General features: G+C 42.1%; 1 protein-coding gene and 1 pseudogene across 5 annotated transcripts in view; one reads left to right on the top strand and one right to left on the bottom strand.

Moving 5' to 3' along the window:
• Positions 1 to 17333, top strand: part of LOC125306613 (sodium bicarbonate cotransporter 3-like) — a 63226-nt gene extending 45893 nt beyond the window's left edge. For 3 of the 5 annotated variants that reach the window (XM_048262081.1, XM_048262082.1, XM_048262079.1), the window contains exons 13-25: positions 166 to 299; positions 6291 to 6536; positions 7034 to 7139; positions 7364 to 7525; positions 7675 to 7788; positions 8062 to 8223; positions 8886 to 9137; positions 10308 to 10376; positions 10752 to 10925; positions 11275 to 11406; positions 12056 to 12150; positions 13707 to 13814; positions 14888 to 17333. In XM_048262081.1, the coding sequence (XP_048118038.1) occupies positions 166 to 299; positions 6291 to 6536; positions 7034 to 7139; positions 7364 to 7525; positions 7675 to 7788; positions 8062 to 8223; positions 8886 to 9137; positions 10308 to 10376; positions 10752 to 10925; positions 11275 to 11406; positions 12056 to 12150; positions 13707 to 13814; positions 14888 to 14969 (1836 nt within the window). In that variant the 3' untranslated portion in view covers positions 14970 to 17333. Of the gene's footprint in view, positions 1 to 165; positions 300 to 6290; positions 6537 to 7033; positions 7140 to 7363; positions 7526 to 7674; positions 7789 to 8061; positions 8224 to 8885; positions 9138 to 10307; positions 10377 to 10751; positions 10926 to 11274; positions 11407 to 12055; positions 12151 to 12365; positions 13815 to 14887 lie in introns of those variants that run through there. The other 2 variants (XR_007195581.1, XM_048262080.1) reach the window with 2 other exon arrangements.
• On the bottom strand, positions 3383 to 5341 carry LOC125306614 (annotated as a pseudogene).
• Positions 17334 to 17571: the final 238 nt, after the last annotated feature.

Here is a 17571-nt window from a genome sequence, read left to right as displayed (position 1 = left end):
ACTCTCTCTGCTTTTTTCTTGTTTCTGTCTCATTCCCTCACTCTTTGAAAGTGTATATATTTTGCCAGGCAGTCAGTGTGTGTGTGTGTGTGTGTGTGTGTGTGTGTAGATTTGCCCTCCCTAGTGTTAAACTCAGCCGGGCCCATGCTCCTGTCTCTCCTGCAGAGTGCCATTGAGTCTCTGTTCGGAGCGTCCCTGACGGGAGTGGCCTACTCCCTATTCGCTGGGCAGCCCCTCACCATCCTGGGCAGCACTGGGCCTGTGCTCGTCTTTGAGAAAATCCTCTTCAAATTTTGCAGGTAAGAGCCCAAAATTGAAGGTTGTGTGGTTAATTCAGCGTTTCTCAAACTGTGGGTTGCGGAGACATGCCAGGTGGGGCGCGAACTGACGTGAAAAACAGGAGTTTTTTTTATTTATTTATTTTTTTATCTGTAGCCTGGGCCCAGGTAGCACCCAATGCGCAAAGGACGCACTGTGTTATTCACAGGGAAGCGCTCGTGTCAAGGCAGCTTACATGAGATTTTGAACGTTGCCTACATGAGACCTACATGAGATTTTGAACGTTGTTGTGAGAGTGGTGAATTTCATCAAAACCCGGCCCTTAAAAGCGTCCTATTCTCCGCGACTTTGCTTAAGAGATGGTAGCTGACCAAAAGGCTGTACTGTTTCACAGCGAGGGCAAGGTGGCTTTCCGAGGTAAAGTGCTGTCAGCTACGTGTTTGAGTTCGAAGTCGCCTCTTCTTGGAGGAAGAGCGCATGTTTGAATCTGCAAGCACGCTCACTAATGAACATTTCTTGACGGCTGGCCTATCTTAGCTTATATATTTGATATATCTTAGCTATGTCTTTAGTTAAATGTCCAGTTACAAGGCAAAGACAAGCACCTACCTCACCTAGCAAATAAGATTACTGCATTCACCAAAAACTTGAGTATGGGACAGACGCCTCGACGCGACAGTATTATGCCTTTGAGATTTCTGAGCCAAATCGCTGAAACGCCTGATTGGAAGGCACTCTTGTGATCCCATGTATTAAACAGTAGGCCTACATCACATCCCCTGCAAAGTTTATTTCAAAAATATTTCCCAACCAGCAGTGCTCAGTATGACTGGATTATGGATCCATTTAATGCAGCATGTTGGTATTTCATTGAATATATTGTACAATGCTGTAAAATGGCCTATGCTTCCTAATATGTTGATGGAAAACAGAAATATGTGTGTAATGTATTTATTTATTATTATATCTGCAGCACCAGCTGATTTTAACTCTGTTGAAGAGGATATATTTAGAACTTGTCATTATTTCAATAAATTTGACCATTTTAAGCTTGACCTACCACTTTCTTAGAGCGATGAGGGACAGGTGGGGCTCGAGAATGCCCCCTTGATCAAAGTGGGGAATGAAAGAAAAAGTTTGAGAACCACTGATCTAGTTTGTTAACTACCACAGTCACGAGTTGGGTCGTGAAAGTCTGTCATTTTTAAAAAGTGGGTCCCCAGAAAAAAAGTTTGAGAAACACTGGGTTAATTACAGTGCCTGGACACCCTCTTTTGATCCCCATGTAATGTCCTATAGTATGGTGGTACAAGTATGATGACACTTATATGAATTAATATATATACAATATATACAGCTCTGGAAAAAATGAAGAGACCACTGCACATTTTTCTGATGTCATCCTACGACTGCTGATTGACAATCGAATGAGTTGACAGTCATATTCAAAATTAAGACACCACTGCAAATTTCAATTGAAACCGTCAATGTGTGTGTGCGTGGAGTTGTGAGCTTGTGAAGAGACAGCAGACGCTTGAGTTAATTTCCTGTGTGCGTGTGTGTGTGCGCGTGTGTGTGTGCGTGTGTGTGTGCGTGTGTGTGTGTGTGTGCGTGGAGTTGTGAGCTTGTGAAGAGACAGCAGACGCTTGAGTTAATTTCCTGTGTGTGTGTGTGTGTGTGTGTGTGTGTCTGGTGTGTGTGTGTGTGTGTGTGTGTGTGTGTGTGTGTGTGTGTGTGTGTGTGTGTGTGTGTGTGTGTGTGTGTGTGTGTGTGTGTGTGTGTGTGCGTGGAGTTGTGAGCTTGTGAAGAGACGGCAGACGCTTGAGGTAATGTCCTGCAGTCGTTCCAGTCTCCCCAGCATCTCTGTGGCCAGGGGCTGCCATGGGGCTTTGCTCTTTCAGGTGTTGTCTTCTTTTAGAGGTGTTTCATCATCACTGCTTCAAATTGGTTTGAAACTATTGTGGAGTTTTCTGGATTTGTTACACTGCAGCGGCCCCTACTGGCAGAGCAAGATGTGAATAAGGTGTTCCAGTTTTTCTCAGTTGCTTTGGTGCATTTCTCTTGTCATTAACGTTGGCACATTTCTCAAAACAGTTTGTGCAAACTGCACCACACAGTGCACCTGCAAAAGCAAGTAACTTGCTCAAAATTCTTAGTTTATGTCTCAAAAGCAAGTATTTATACCAAGGAATATGGCAGTGCTATCAAGATGACAAGTCCTTCCTCCAATGTTTTCGAAGATAGTCAGAATGCTTAGTCATGTTGTCAATATAACAATTTACTCAGTTAGTATTTTTTATTATGCTATATCTATGGCTAAGGTGTTGATGACGATGATTAAAAATGAAACTTTTTCTGCTGTGGCATATGTATCATATATGTGTGGCATATGTATCAATTTCAGCTGTACAATGTCACACATTGCTGTATGTGGGAGATTGAAGGAGATTGACGGCAGTATGTTGCCAGATCATGAAATGTAAATATTTGTCTATTGCACTTGACTATTGAAGGTTCATAATGTGCACTTCTGAGATTAGAGAACATGTTGATGACTCCTTTGTGAAGTTAACATTCACACGTCTCCAAGTAACTAGATGGTGTGAAGGTTGAACACGTAGTTTTGAGGATTGTAATACTAATTTGAGAAATGCACTGAAGCTCCTGAGAAAAACTCTCATGTGTTGATCGTCTCAGCATGCAGAGAAGGAGGCAGCTGAGTATTTTTTTTTGTTTTGTATAAAACAATACAGACGACAATACTCAGAGTAGTTCAGCAAAAAAAAACTATTATTTGGTTTGGTATGTACAGTTATTAATATGTGATCATTCTGACTAGAGAGGTTGAAACTCATTTGAATATTAAAACAAAATATCACTTAAATGATTTCTCATCCATCGTCATACAGATAGCATTGATTCTGATTTTTTATTTCTTATTTCTTTGTTCTCAGTCTTTATTGTGATAGATAGATAGCTAGATACATACATACATACATACATACATACATACATACATACATACATACATACATACATACATACATAATTGATCCCTAGGGGAAATTCAAGATTGTAAGAAATATGTACGCTCACACAAGTAGGTATTTGATTTATTTATTATCATGATTCCTAAAACTAAAACGGCACATACTGTACATGGTGTCGATGTGGTCTCAGAGGTTGGGCTCCGTAGTCGGGCTGCTCTCGTCTGGCATGGGGTAGAGCAGGAAGGCCGTGACGGTGCTGTGCCGGTTGGAGTTGTCCCAGATCTGTGTGTCTGGCCAGAGCTTAACGTGAAGCTGGTCTCCCTTCTCGAGCAGAAAGGTGGCGCCGTTGGACGCCGTGTCGCTCCCCTCACCCGAGGGCTGCTCGTGGACGATCAGCAGAGACTCATCGCCCTTATAGAGCACGGCGGAGAGGGTTTTGTCTGTCGGGCCGTTAGCGGTCATGCGCACATAGTAAACTCCCCTCACGGGCACCGTGAACATTCCTGTGTGTGCAAGGTGAAGGGGAAACAATGTAAAAACTAGGGAGAAACAAAGGTCCATACAAAGCCAGTACGGTTGTGTCTGGAGCAGGGCTCGAATTATCTTTTTGTCTTAAAGGGGGTCTCTCTATCTCATAAAAAGTTGGCACACCCCGCACATAGCCTAACAAGGCGGTACAATTGCCCATTTGGGACAAAGAAATAAATTGAACTTGAACTTGAACTAGAAGAGGTGAAGCTTAAGTTCAACAGCAAACAGGACTTTTCAGCACTTATCAAACCATGTAGGCTAGCCCAATGAACGCCTATGTAAATAGACAAAACATTCAAATTAAAGCAGGGTGACTTCTTCAGATTTTCGAGTGCTGTCAAATCGATCGTATGCGGTTTGAGGTTAGTCTAGTGGTGTGGTGGTGAAGTGCAGTCATGCTGCGTTCAAGACGTAGGATTCAAGGGTAGGTCTGCGTCCCGTAGTAGCCTATGTTTTAATAACGTCTTTAATGGTAGGACATCGCACAGGGATGGATAATGAGCGGTTGTTTAAGATTAAATTACAATGCCAGACACCTTCAGAAATGAGAGACCCCCTCAGATTTTTGACTTTGTTGCTTTCATGGGAGCCAGTCCTCACTCTATGGGAGCTTGGCTCCCTCTGGATCCCACGTAATTCGAGCACTGGTCTGGAGGGAAAATGGAAAGAAGTAAACGGCCGATGCTGCCTTTGATGTCAATAAATTGATGGTTCAGTTGGTTCTAGTTACCGTAGGCCTACTGGGCGGTTAAAGTACACAGGCTTGTAACTACCGATAAAAACTAATTACACAAAGAGACAAGAAATGCACTGCGAGTTCAAACAAAATAAACATATATAAGTAAATGTACAAAGGAGGAAGAAAGGCTGAAAGGGAACTAACTCTCAACTGAACTCGCAGCATGCCTTAAAGTATGGCTTACGATACCTGTTTCCTTGTTGTATGCTTCGCCAATATTCGTGATGACATCTTTGTAGATAAGTTTCTTGTAAAATGACCCAGCTTCAACCAGTCCATTTCCACCCAGTGATGCAGAGAACTTTTGGTACATCTGTGAGCAAGCATGACGTCAGTGCCTAGACTGGCCATTTCTCACCAGAGCTTGATTTCATGTTAGCCAAGTAAAGAAAAGACTGTAACGTCACTAGAAACGCTGAAAGAGTGCACACATATGCAAACCTAGTCATGCCCCAAAGACATGCTGCTTACCTACCTTTCACTTCCTTGAGTTCTTTCTCTGCGATGGTCAACCTGTCCTTGAGCTCCTCCACCTGGGCCTGGAGCCGGGTCAGCGTGTCTGTGTCGCCCTTGTCCTGAGGTGCACCGTAGGCCAGCACCAGGGCCGACAACACCAGCAGTGTGTGAGCCAACATGCTGCAGTCTCTCTCTGGCTCTGCTGGCGTGCTTGGAGGACAAGGCGAAGACACACACACACACACGCTCAGAATTGGATGGTTTATATTGGACTGGCCGTCAATACAAAAACATGTATATCTTACTAAGCCCACAGACCTTTGGTTGTTTACTCACTTTTTGTGCAAATGTTGCACATATTTAAATGATTTCATGCCAGAGCTTTACCAAGGTCAGAGAGACTCAAGATTAGTGGTATTTTAAGTTTGTGCAATTGTACAATATTCATGCTTGGTCTCTAATCCTTGTTATATGGGCAGCAGTCTGATCATGGTTTCATTACAATCTGAAACATGTGCCATAGTTTTATAGCCCAACTAGTCCCATGTAATCTCTGCTGGCCTTGGTTAATGGGGATAGTGTTAGGGCCTCATTGGATTGGCAAATGCATTGAAATGGGTTTTATGTTTTGTTTTTATATCTCATATATTCTATTCTATATATTCTGAATGTATATGCATTGAGGTTTTCTGAGTTTCTTCTGTCTAGATTGTATCTGATCAAATTATGTGTTTACTGGTTACAGTTATACTTAAACCTTTTGGTCTCACATGCAGTTTACTTGACATCTGTAACATTTAAGCTAGAGTTTATTGCAGTAATAAACTGTTGTTTCATCTACCATTCAATTAACTCCTGGTGTGCCATGCCATTGCATTTTACATTTAGTTTATAAACTGTTTAATGATAGTGTAGGTCATTTACTAATTGAATGGAGTCAGATTATTTATACTTTGTACAATATTCACTAGTCTAATGCATCTTACTGTCCCATAAAATTCTGACATGCATGAACCTTCCCGTCAGATGTTTTCTGTCGTTGGTAACATGTTGACAGTCTTACAGTAATCAAAGATGGGCTGGTACCACAATCAGGTGACCGAGACCTAAAACTGTTTCAAGTCCCTTTTTCTCGATCTGATTAGTCTCCCCACCCTCTCTCTCTCTCTCTCTCTCTCTCTCTCTCTCTCTCTCTCTCTCTCTCTCTCTCTCTCTCTCTCTCTCTCTCTCTTTCTTTCTCTCATTCTCTCTTTCTTTTTTTCTCTCTCTTTCTCTCTCTCTCTCCTCTCCCTCAGTGATTATGGTCTGTCCTACCTGCCATTGCGTACAAGCATCGGGCTCTGGACGGCCTTCCTGTGCCTGGTGCTGGTTGCCACGGACGCTAGCTCGCTGGTGTGCTACATCACGCGCTTCACGGAGGAGGCCTTCGCCTCCCTCATCTGCATCATCTTCATCTACGAGGCCCTGGAGAAGCTGGTGCAGTTGGGCGAGAGCTACCCCGTCGACATGCACAACAACCTGGACAACCTGACCTTCTACAGGTACCACAATCGGTCGGCCCAAGTTTGAATGCCCAACATGGCATTACGAGTCCGTAACGCTATGTGTAAAAACGTTCACTAAATACTAGGCCCTTTACTTTGACCTTACTTTCAGAAAACTCATCAGAGACTCATCATAACATTGTTGTGAACCTCATATACAGTACATACATTATACAGCAAGTTATAGTTTTTTCCACACAGAGTAATATATGTTAGTAAAATATGTATGCTTTATCCATGCTGTCAATAAATATTAGTGTGATATTACAATGTAATAAAGTATTGTACAATATAGTAATTATATGTCAGGAGCACAATATTGCATATTATACTGTTGTGTATTACAATACTTTTGTGTTTGTGATTTCACTCATTATTTAGGTATTTTCAGTTGTGGAGCCTGTAATGTAATTGCACTGTTTAGTTAGTTGGGCTATTTGATTCATGATTAACTATGTCCACTCTGTCCTTTCTTTGTGGATCTCCCACCACAGCTGTCAGTGTTCAGCGCCGTCCAACATCACCCCTGAGATCACTAACCTGCTGAATCAGTCAGGCTTCACTCCTGACTCCATCAGCTGGAGTGAGCTGAACATGCCTGTAAGTGTGTGTGTGTGTTTGAAGCAAAATGGCTGTTATCCTGGCTACTGTTGTTGTTGCTTGTGAGTTTGGTACTTATTACTTTAATAATTAGCTAGCTAGTTTTATGCTTTTATCGATAATTTTTGGCTAAAATACAGTGATCTGGTTTCAATGAGGAGTTGTAGTGGTAACTATACTGCATGGCTTGAAATAGGCTAAGTATGGATTTGCATCCCCTGCAGATGTGCACCAGGTTCCAAGGGGTGTTTGTGGGCCCAGCCTGCAGCCACGAGGGGCCCTACATCCCCGACGTGCTCTTCTGGTCCATCATCCTCTTCTTCACCACCTTCTTCCTCTCCTCCTTTCTCAAGCAGTTCAAAACCAAGCGCTACTTCCCCACCAAGGTACAGCAGCTCGTGGTTTTGTGTGTGTGTGTGTGTGTGTGTGTGTGTGTGTGTGTGTGTGTGTGTGTGTGTGTGTGTGTGTGTGTGAGATGTATTCCCCAGCTGATGTCTGCTTCTTCTCTGTGCCCTCTGTGTGTAATCCTGTGTAGGTGCGCTCCACAATCAGTGACTTTGCCATCTTTCTGACCATCATGATTATGGTTCTGGTGGACTACCTTGTGGGAATACCCTCTCCTAAACTCAATGTCCCTGACACATTTGAGGTATTCTTCCTCTTCTCCTTCTTGATTTCATTCAGTTTTTCACTTCTATGTGAACTGTTGTGACCTTATTTTTTATGTTATTTATTTACTTTATTTTTTATTATTATTATTTAATATGTAATGACAACATATGTGACTGGATGGGGGACAGTTGCCATGTTGCCATGCCTCAAGAGGTGACCTCAAGAGGATGGACACACTGTGACTGCATTACCTAGAGCACTTTCTTGCATGCATGTTTGCAAACTTGCGTTGACTTCCTGTGTCCTCCAGCCCACCTCTAAGCACCGGGGCTGGCTGATCTCACCGCTGGGCTCCAACCCCACGTGGACGTTGCTGGCGGCAGCTATTCCGGCTCTGCTGTGCACCATTCTCATCTTCATGGACCAGCAGATCACTGCAGTCATCATCAACCGCAAGGAGCACAAGCTCAAGGTGTGTGTGTGTGTGTGTGTGTCTGTCCATATCTGTCCATACATCCAACAGTCATTGGTCTAGCTTCAGAGGTTGGTACAGTATGTTTGTCTTTTTTAGGTGTTTGTTTGGTTTTGGGTCCAAAGGGTGGGGTGACTAGTGAACACTAACCTCTGCACTTACCCGAAAAAGCTTATCGCTTCAGTGTATTGTTACTAGAACTGAACTGGTGGTTGTGTGTGTGTGTGTGTGTGTGTGTGTGTGTGTGTGTGTGTGTGTGTGTGTGTGTGTGTGTGTGTGTGTGTGTGTGTGTGTGTGTGTGTGTGTGTGTGTATTGTTACTAGAACTGGTGGTTGTGTGTATATTGTTACTAGAACTGGTGGAGTGTGTGTGTGTGTGCACGTGTGTTTGTGTGATGGCTTATATCACTATTTTATATAAACTATAGCAGAGTTTTTACGGAGTGATATTGAGCCAGAGCTATTGATAAAGGAAGAGAGTGTGTGTGTGTGTGTGTGTGTGTGTGTGTTTCTATGTTGTTTGCTGATACCAATGTTGTAAAGGAAGAGAGTGTGTGTGTGTGTGTGTGTGTGTGTGTGTGTGTGTGTGTGTGTGTGTGTGTGTTTCTATGTTGTTTGCTGATACCAATGTGTGTGCGCAACCGTGTGCTCTCCTCCTTACAGAAAGGCTGCGGGTACCACCTGGACCTGCTGATCGTGGCGGTGATGCTGGGCGTGTGCTCCATCATGGGGCTGCCGTGGTTCGTGGCGGCCACCGTGCTCTCCATCTCCCACGTCAACAGCCTGAAGGTGGAGTCTGAGTGCTCTGCCCCCGGCGAGCAGCCCAAATTCCTGGGCATCCGCGAGCAGAGATTCACTGGCCTCATGATCTTTGTCCTCATGGGTCTCTCCGTCTTTATGACCTCCGTGCTGAAGGTGAGAAGAGAAGAAGGCAGGGGCGTGGGGGGTGCTGGGTCATGGTCTCTCTAGTCTCGCAGATGTGTATTAACTTCCAATCAGACCCATAGTGGTGGAATGGGGGTGGATGGGAATGATGGCAGCATGCCCAAGAGCCTTTTGAACACAGGGCTCAAAGGAGGAGTCAGAGTCGCTCACTAGAAGCGCATGGTGGATGTCATGGAAGATAAACGTTGGCGTTAGGGTTGGCTGTTAACCAAAAGATTGGTAGTTGTAGACTTCTACGACTTTGTTCTTGACCTGTTTGTAGTCCACATTAGGGCTGGGCGATATGGCTGAAAACTGTATCACGATATAAGTATTTCATATCAGTCGATATCGATAATTATTGATTTTTAAAAAAAATCTATTTCAGATTTCAGAAACACTTTTTTTTTAAACTTAACATGAAAAACACTCAAATAAATAAATGTGCACATAAGTCTGAATGAAAAGCAGCACTGGTTGAAGCCTGGAAATATTGTAAACAAAGTAGCTTAATTTGCTAGTTTATCATAGTCTACTGGTTAGATTGTTCGGTTTCCCCACGTGTGTTTAAGTTTCAAATGAATACTTTTTCTCCTTGGGACAGGCCCGTTTGAGTCTTGGAAAATACTTTTCCATTTGCATCTGGATTGAGATGATTAGAACTTAGCAGTCAATTTGAATGCAACAGTTTGAGTTGCAACAGAGAGAGAGAGACAGAGAGTGTGCACAGGGCAAGGACTCATTGAGAGTCTGTGTTGAGGTAGGCCTACTTCTAGCCCTACTCTGGTAGAGTTGCACATACTAGCTACAATGCAAGATATATTTAGCCTATTTATTTATGGACAACGTAAGGAGGGAGGTGTGTGTTGCTTTTAATTATCAAATGTTCTATCGAACATATTTTTTATTGATATCGATCAGATGTCTATTGCTATACATATCGCTATCGTTTTATCGCCCAGCCCTAGTCCACATATTTGGAAAGTTGAAGACTTTTTGGTCAAATTTAGCCGTGTGAGATTGGGGGGATGGGAATATGGAGAAAGAGGCTGGAATGGATAAGGAGATGAAAGCAGAAAAAGGAACAATCACTTGAAAGGATCTAGGAAAAAAGAAGGTTGTGGGACTGGTTCTGAAATGGCTACCTCTGTGTTTCTCTAGTTTATTCCCATGCCAGTCCTGTATGGGGTATTTCTTTACATGGGGGTCTCATCACTCAAGGGCATTCAGGTAAGTGTAAATACTTCATACATGTAATATAGCCTATAAATGCATAATAAATTATGTGTTATAACATAACCAAGAACACGGTATGTATATGATATAACTATAATATTATTATTATATATATATATATATATATATATATATATATATATATATATATATATATATATATATATATATATATATATATATAGTCATTATATTCAGTTATATTCAGTTATTAACATTACTAAGATAGTATTATGATACTATTGTTTTTATTATTTTAAAAATACAATGCTATAAAAGATAGAAGAAATGAAAATCACTGAAAAGATGCTGATTTAATCAAGTATATTTTTGTTGTTTTGTGTTGCGGTTCCCCTCTCTCCCCTGTAGTTATTTGACCGTATTAAGCTGTTTGGCATGCCTGCCAAGCATCAGCCGGACCTGATCTACCTGCGCTACGTGCCGCTGTGGAAGGTGCACGTGTTCACCTTCGTGCAGCTCACCTGCCTGGTGCTGCTGTGGGTCATCAAGGCCTCAGCCGCCGCTGTCGTCTTCCCCATGATGGTACGCACTCGCCTGCGCCAGCCACAGCACAGTGGGGGCTGCTGGTTTCTGTGTGTGTGTGTGTGTGACTTTTACATTTTTTTAAAAAAAAAAAAATTTCTGCTCTGGAAAAAATTAAGAGACCACTGCAGATTATGTCTGATGTCATCTTACGCTTGCTGAGTGACATTCAAATGAGTTGACGGTCATATTGAAAATTAAGAGACCACTGCAAATTTGAATATGACGTGCATATGACATGGTCAAGACTGATTGACTTAAATCACTTTAACTGGGGGCAAATACAGAAGTACAACTGACTCCAAAAGTGCGCTGGACTCTCTGGACTAACGGTCTGTTCCTTCTGCAGGTCCTGGCTCTGGTGTTTGTGCGGAAGCTGCTGGACTTCTGCTTCACCAACAGGGAGCTCAGCTGGTTGGACGATTTGATGCCCGAGAGTAAGAAGAAGAAGGAGGACGACAAGAAAAAGAAAGCCAAAGAGGTACCGCTGGTCTAGTCACGAGGAGGCCGCTGACCAGCTCCATGGCCCTAGTAGAGCTCACACACAGCTGGGTTACATTTTAAAAAGCCCCCTGCAATACGATATATCGTAGGCTGGGTGAACCCAGCCTGATGATGGTGAATGACTATCCAATTGCGTACAGAGTCACTTGAACTATGTCCGTTGATCACGCCTTATGTGCAGTAGAAAATACATAACAGACTCCCCAGACCAATGTTCAATCTTAAAAGATTGAGCTTGGTCTGGTGAAAGCCAGAGTAGATATATCGGCTTCAGTTAATCATTTATTATTTGTGTTTTTTTTTTTTTTTTTTTGGTGTAATTTGTATTCCTCATCAGGAACATGTAAGTGAGGATAGGAGCAGGTTTCACTCAATGTGTCTACTTTTAAACTTTAAGAGTGCTGGCCTGGATAGTTATACATAAAGGAAAGTAGGAGAGAGGCCGCACTATGCATATACACATAAAAAAATTTATAAATGCATAGTGCGGCCTCTCTCCTACTTTACTTTATGTCATCAGGAACATGAACATGATGTGTTAAGATTTAGCTTTCCCAAAGCTAGTGGTATGTTCCAGTTGTAGGCCTCCATTGACTGGCCTACTTTCCTATTTGTTCTGGTTGTAGGAGGCGCGGCGGATGCTGGAGGCAGATCATGATATTGAGCTGCCGTACGAGGGGGAGAACCTTCTCAAGATCCCAGTCAAGGCCCTGAAAGTCAGGTTAGGCCCATGCTATCTTTCTCACTCTTTCAATCAGTGCAGTGTCTGTGTGATGCATGTTCTTTGTCTCTTGTCCTTAAGAGTTTTTGTTTATTACTATTTGAGGAAGATAGCTTTGGGTTCTGAACAGAAATCAAGATAGAAGTTGAAATAAAACAAAATAGATATGAACGAAATAAAAATGGTTTTCCTGACCTGTTTCTCCCCTGAGACAGATCGGACAGCCTAGACTCTGATGCCTCGTACGAGGACATGGAGAGCGGAGGGGTTGGTCTTTCTCTTCTCACAGGCCTGCTTTTAACCCCCTCTCACCCCGCCTCCCCCTCATCCCTTCACACCATGAGTTGCTGCTCTTGTTGTTTCCGTTGCTTTGATTTCCCCGGCGGTTAATCAACTCTGACGTTTGACTGCTTAACACAGTGATTTATTTTGCCTTTTTTTTTACACAACTGGACACAGTCATGGCGTGATTGCATGGTCCCGGGACCTCATGCACTCACCCCCACCCCCCAATAACCCAGCCGTTAAAAATGAGAACTTCAGGGAAGCCTGATATTAGAGAGTCATCCAAATAGATTATATCGGATCATTTTAACCACAGTAGATACAGTAACTAGTGTCTTATGTAGGATGTGTAGTTGCCTGCATCACTCAACATTTTAGGGATAACAATGTCTGAACACTGTTTCTGTTATGACTTTGTCTTCTGCTTTGATGTTGATGGCAGGAATAACTTTGATTTAGATTTGAAATATCTCTCTGATGTTGTATACTAGGATTAAAATTGTATAATACAACTAATTTAATGCAGAAATGCAACAGAAGGAACATTAAGTGATTGCAGCCATAAGCCCAGAGTGAGGAGCTGTGCGGCTTGGGTTGATCAGTGTGTTTTGTGCAGTGTAAGGTTGAAATGACCATACTCGCCAGTATTCAGAGACTGCAGACATTGCCTAATGATTGATCAGACATTTTTCACACAGCAAACAAAACAACACCCTTACGGTCTGTTTTGGCCTGCATGCTCCAGATACAGTAGGCTAGCTGAACCATTAACTTGGCCAGAGATGTGTGAAAAGTATTTTTAATGGCTTCCCTTCCCAGTCAACTAAAGTGACCTCATAAAGCATTAGTCATCTTTGAATTGCCACCCCTTACATGTGGGGCCCCAGGCACTATGCATACCCCGATGGATCTGAGATGGTGTTAATGCTTTATAAACCATCGCACACCGTGCTGGAGAACCCGTGTTGGTAATTGTGTGTGTGTGGTGTGTTTGTCTGTGTGGGTGTGTGTGGATGTATTATAATGTGCCTGTGATTTCTGGAGTTAAAGAACATGTGGATAGCATTGTATTAATGTGTGACATGAATGTGTGTGTGTGTGTTTAGGCCTGTATGTGTATGTCTTTGTTCTGTGTGTATGTGTGTGGGGTCACTTGCTGTGTACATAGTACATACTGTATGTGCATGTGTACTTGTACCATATGTGCATATGCATTTGCACGTGTATGTGGCTGACCAGCTGAAGGTGCTGTGATGTGTCCTCCTCTTTAGTGCTGACCCGTCTGTGGTAAACATTTCTGATGAAATGGCCAAAACCGCTGTGTGGAAAGCTGTTTCCATGAACTCTGACAGTGGAAAAGTTCACAAACCTTGCACAAGGTAGCTATGACCCCTCTAACTCCTCCCTCTCACTCCTCTCTCTCTCTCTCTCTCTCTCTCTCTCATCCTCCTGTCCACATGCTGTTGTGTCGGCCTTGTCTGTGTGGTCGTTTGTTCATGCCAAACCCTGCTGATCCATCAGAGCCCTTACCCGCTCATTACTCGCTGTGCCTTACTTCTGAGTGCACAAACGCATGCATTCCGATGCCACATGCAACCTTTTAATGGGATTTGGTTTTGTTTAGTTTTATTGAAACCCTTTGCCAAATGAAATGCCTGATGCTAAGCTGTGGTGTTGATAAAAAAAATCAATGTGTGTTTCACAACATTGCATTAGTCACCTCTTACTAGAAGTGATGATTGTGATTGACATATTTTATTGCTAATCTAATAAATGTATTTGCGGGTATTCACACCATGTAGCTGATTTGCAGGTGCATTAATTGAATATTTGAGATTGTACAAGAAGTTGCTATTGAGACAGTTCAGCCCATCACACCAAGATTTATTGTTAGTCTCACTAGTTTCTGAAACATCCATCATAAGGTATCATTTGGGGATCAGTGTCCCACCCATGACTGTTTTTTGGGTCTCCTAAACCTATGTGAAGAGTTCCAGATAGAACTGCAACGATTAATTGATTAATCGATTAGTTGTTAACTATTTAATTAATCGCCAACTATTTGGTTAATTGATTAATCGGTTTGTGTCATTCTTTAAGGAAAATACATCAGCATTCTCTGATTTGAAGCTTCTTAAAGTTGAATATTTTCAGCTTTAAATACTCCTCTGACAGTGAATTAAATATCTTTGGCGTGTGGACAAAACAAAGCATTTGAAGACAATCTTGGAAAACAATTATCAAGATTCTCTCACCATTTTCTGCCATATTATCGATCGAACAACTATCCGATTAAATCAAGAAAATCAAAAAAATAATTGTCAGATTAATCGACTATGAAAATAATCGTTAGTTGTAGCCCTAGTTCCATATAGCCTTCACAAGTGAGATGCTTACCCTAGTTCCATATAGCCTTCACAAGTGAGATGCTTACCCTACTCTTCCCTTCCAGCGAGGAGAAAGCTGCCAGCATCCAGATCAGCATTGAGGATGAGCAGGGGGACAAGTTTGTTGACAACGAGACATCGTTATGACAACTGGGCAGGGCGAGCATTTTGACGGAGGGGCGAGTCTGTCTCGGAGGACTCGAGGAAGGTGGAGGATGCCTGCTGCCCACAGAAGCCTCCTCACTCTCACTGGCAAACAGGAGGGCCGTGGCCGAGCCCGTGTCAGGCTGATGCATAGGAGACATGTCCCATACACACTGTATGCGTTTGGCTTCAGACATCTGTTTTAAATGTTAGAAGCAAAGGGTTTTTTTTTTTATTCTCCCCTTTTTTATAAAACAACGAACCTATTTAATTTGTTAGGCATTTTACAGAGAGCTCTTAGGCCAGACTAAGAGCTCAACTCTTCTGAAAGGAATTTTTACCCAAGAAACCAAGGAACATTGCAGGATTTTTGTTTTATAGGCTCATTTAAGGAACATTTGAGGTCTTATAATTGTGACATTTTGAGAGCATACAGCATCAGCTCTATAGATTTCTCTACTGTGTGTGTGTGTGTGTGTGTGTGTGTGTGTGTGTGCGTGAAAGAGAGTCTAGGTCTAGGTAAACATGAGGGGGGAGTGTAGTTACCATCTAGCCCAGCTAGTTTGATGTCTGTCTAGCTAGTCTCAGATGCACATAACATTACTGTAGAGCTTTTGGAGAAACGAGGGGGGGGGTTAATCTTGTAAGCAATCATTTAATGCTTTTATTCTCCCTCTCTTAGTTGTTGGTGTAAGCAGTTGCTTACCAAACTGTAAAATAATGAAATTAAATACGTATTACAATGTTTTTTTTTTTATTCAGCCAATTGTGCCGTAGGTTGTATTTCACAGATGTTTAGGAACAGGGATAGATCAGTTCTTAACAAGGCAAATATGTAGTAAACCATATTATAAACCCTAATCAGCTAATGTACTACAGACAGCAAAGTGCTGTTTGATGTGGTCTACATACAATGTGATTTATTTAGTGTTAAAGGAAAATTAATAATTTTATACCATGACTTTATTATTGCTATTGTCTTTTAATTTATTTTTATGGTCAAGTTTGCAGTTGGAGGAGTTTGGGGGGTGGTGGAAGGGACTGGAGACACTGTTGGGGATGTGTGAGGGCTGCAGGTGTGTTCCGCTCCCCTCACGTGTAACGCTGCACTTTACACAAGGTACGCGTGCAAGTTGGACAAACCACATGTACCTTATTTAAGATATCTACTTAGAGCAGTCTCAGGAATCTATGGGTTCTCCATAAGAGCCCCTCTCTCTCTCTCCCCCCCCTTTCTCTGTCTATCTCCCTCTCTCTTATTCCCCTTATTTCTCCTTACCTTGCCCTGTGTTCTGGCAGTGTAATGTTTCTTTTATACTGATCATTGTTCTTCCCCCTCCCTCCCCCTCGTCAGCCCCCCACCGCCCCACCCCACTTTACACTGGACAAGAATGTGATCGTTTGCTTTCTTATTGTTTTTGCCGCAGGCCTCTTATTTTCTACTCAGTGCTTAATGTTTTAAGCTCGAACCATTTCATTTCCAATATATATTCCCACACTTCCATAATTCAAATGCTTTCGTTACTTTCTTTGAGAAAGTTTAGAATAGAAAGACTATTTTTGTTTATTATTATTTCTGTTTACTGCATCCCAGTAGTGATAAACTACTCAGTTCAACTAGTTCCGGTTTTATTTCTCACACCCAGTGACCATGTATTCTGTTGCAAATATTCAAAGCTATGTACACACAAAAATGTTCTAATCATAAAAGAGAAAGAAATATACTGTCACATGTAGAACTCTTAGTCTAATTTTTAATGCCCTTGTGTAGGTTTTTCTTTTTAAATATATTTTTTACCCCTTTGATTGAGATTAAAGTAGTTGTTTGCTATTTACTCATATCTATGTCATAGAAGTCTTCAGACCATTTATTGGACCCAGTTTGAAAGTTATATCTTTTATCTTTTTTTTTTATATTCTCAATCAATCATGTTTCTTTTTAGGTTGCTCCCATGCTCAAAACTGCATCAAAGCCTTTTTATTTTCTGTTGGTACTTGTGCCTATAAGGGAGTTTAGCGGGTACAGAATTTGCCTGGAAAAAGGTCATCATGGCATGAACTTGTGCTTTGTATTACACTGTACCACTGTCTCCACGTTGCCCCATTAAGAAGTGCTTGTATAGTTTATCAGCCCAGGTGAGCAAGCCTGGGCTTCAATTCATTAATGACTGACAGGTGTCCCTTGTGCTAAGTAGTCATGAGCAGTCGTGAAATGTCTTGATTTTGGTTATCTGCACGGTTGCTCAGAAACGCCTTCATATTATATTAATGGAGGGATGAGCAAGAAGTGCTATTTTTTGTAGCTGATTTGTAAATTAAATGGTCAAAAAGGAAAAGCAATAAAGATGATCACTTAATAAATGTCAACTGCTTGGTTTTTCATATGTGTATCCTCAAGAGTCACATATTCTGTGTACAAAACCTACCATTGATATAAGAGGAGCACAGAGATGGAGACTAACCAGGAGGGCAGACCGAACAGGGAACTGGTATTTGATGTGTGCGTGTGTGCACAGGGATGATCTGATTAAAAGACAGACTTGGACTTTGTCCCAAATAGGCTCACCATCCTCTAGACACCATCCTCTACTACCGTAAAATCACC

This window comes from Alosa alosa, chromosome 13 (assembly GCF_017589495.1).
Source record: "Alosa alosa isolate M-15738 ecotype Scorff River chromosome 13, AALO_Geno_1.1, whole genome shotgun sequence".
In the NCBI taxonomy this organism is placed as follows: Eukaryota; Metazoa; Chordata; class Actinopteri; order Clupeiformes; family Clupeidae; genus Alosa; species Alosa alosa.
This window is presented reverse-complemented; position numbering and strand designations above follow the sequence as displayed.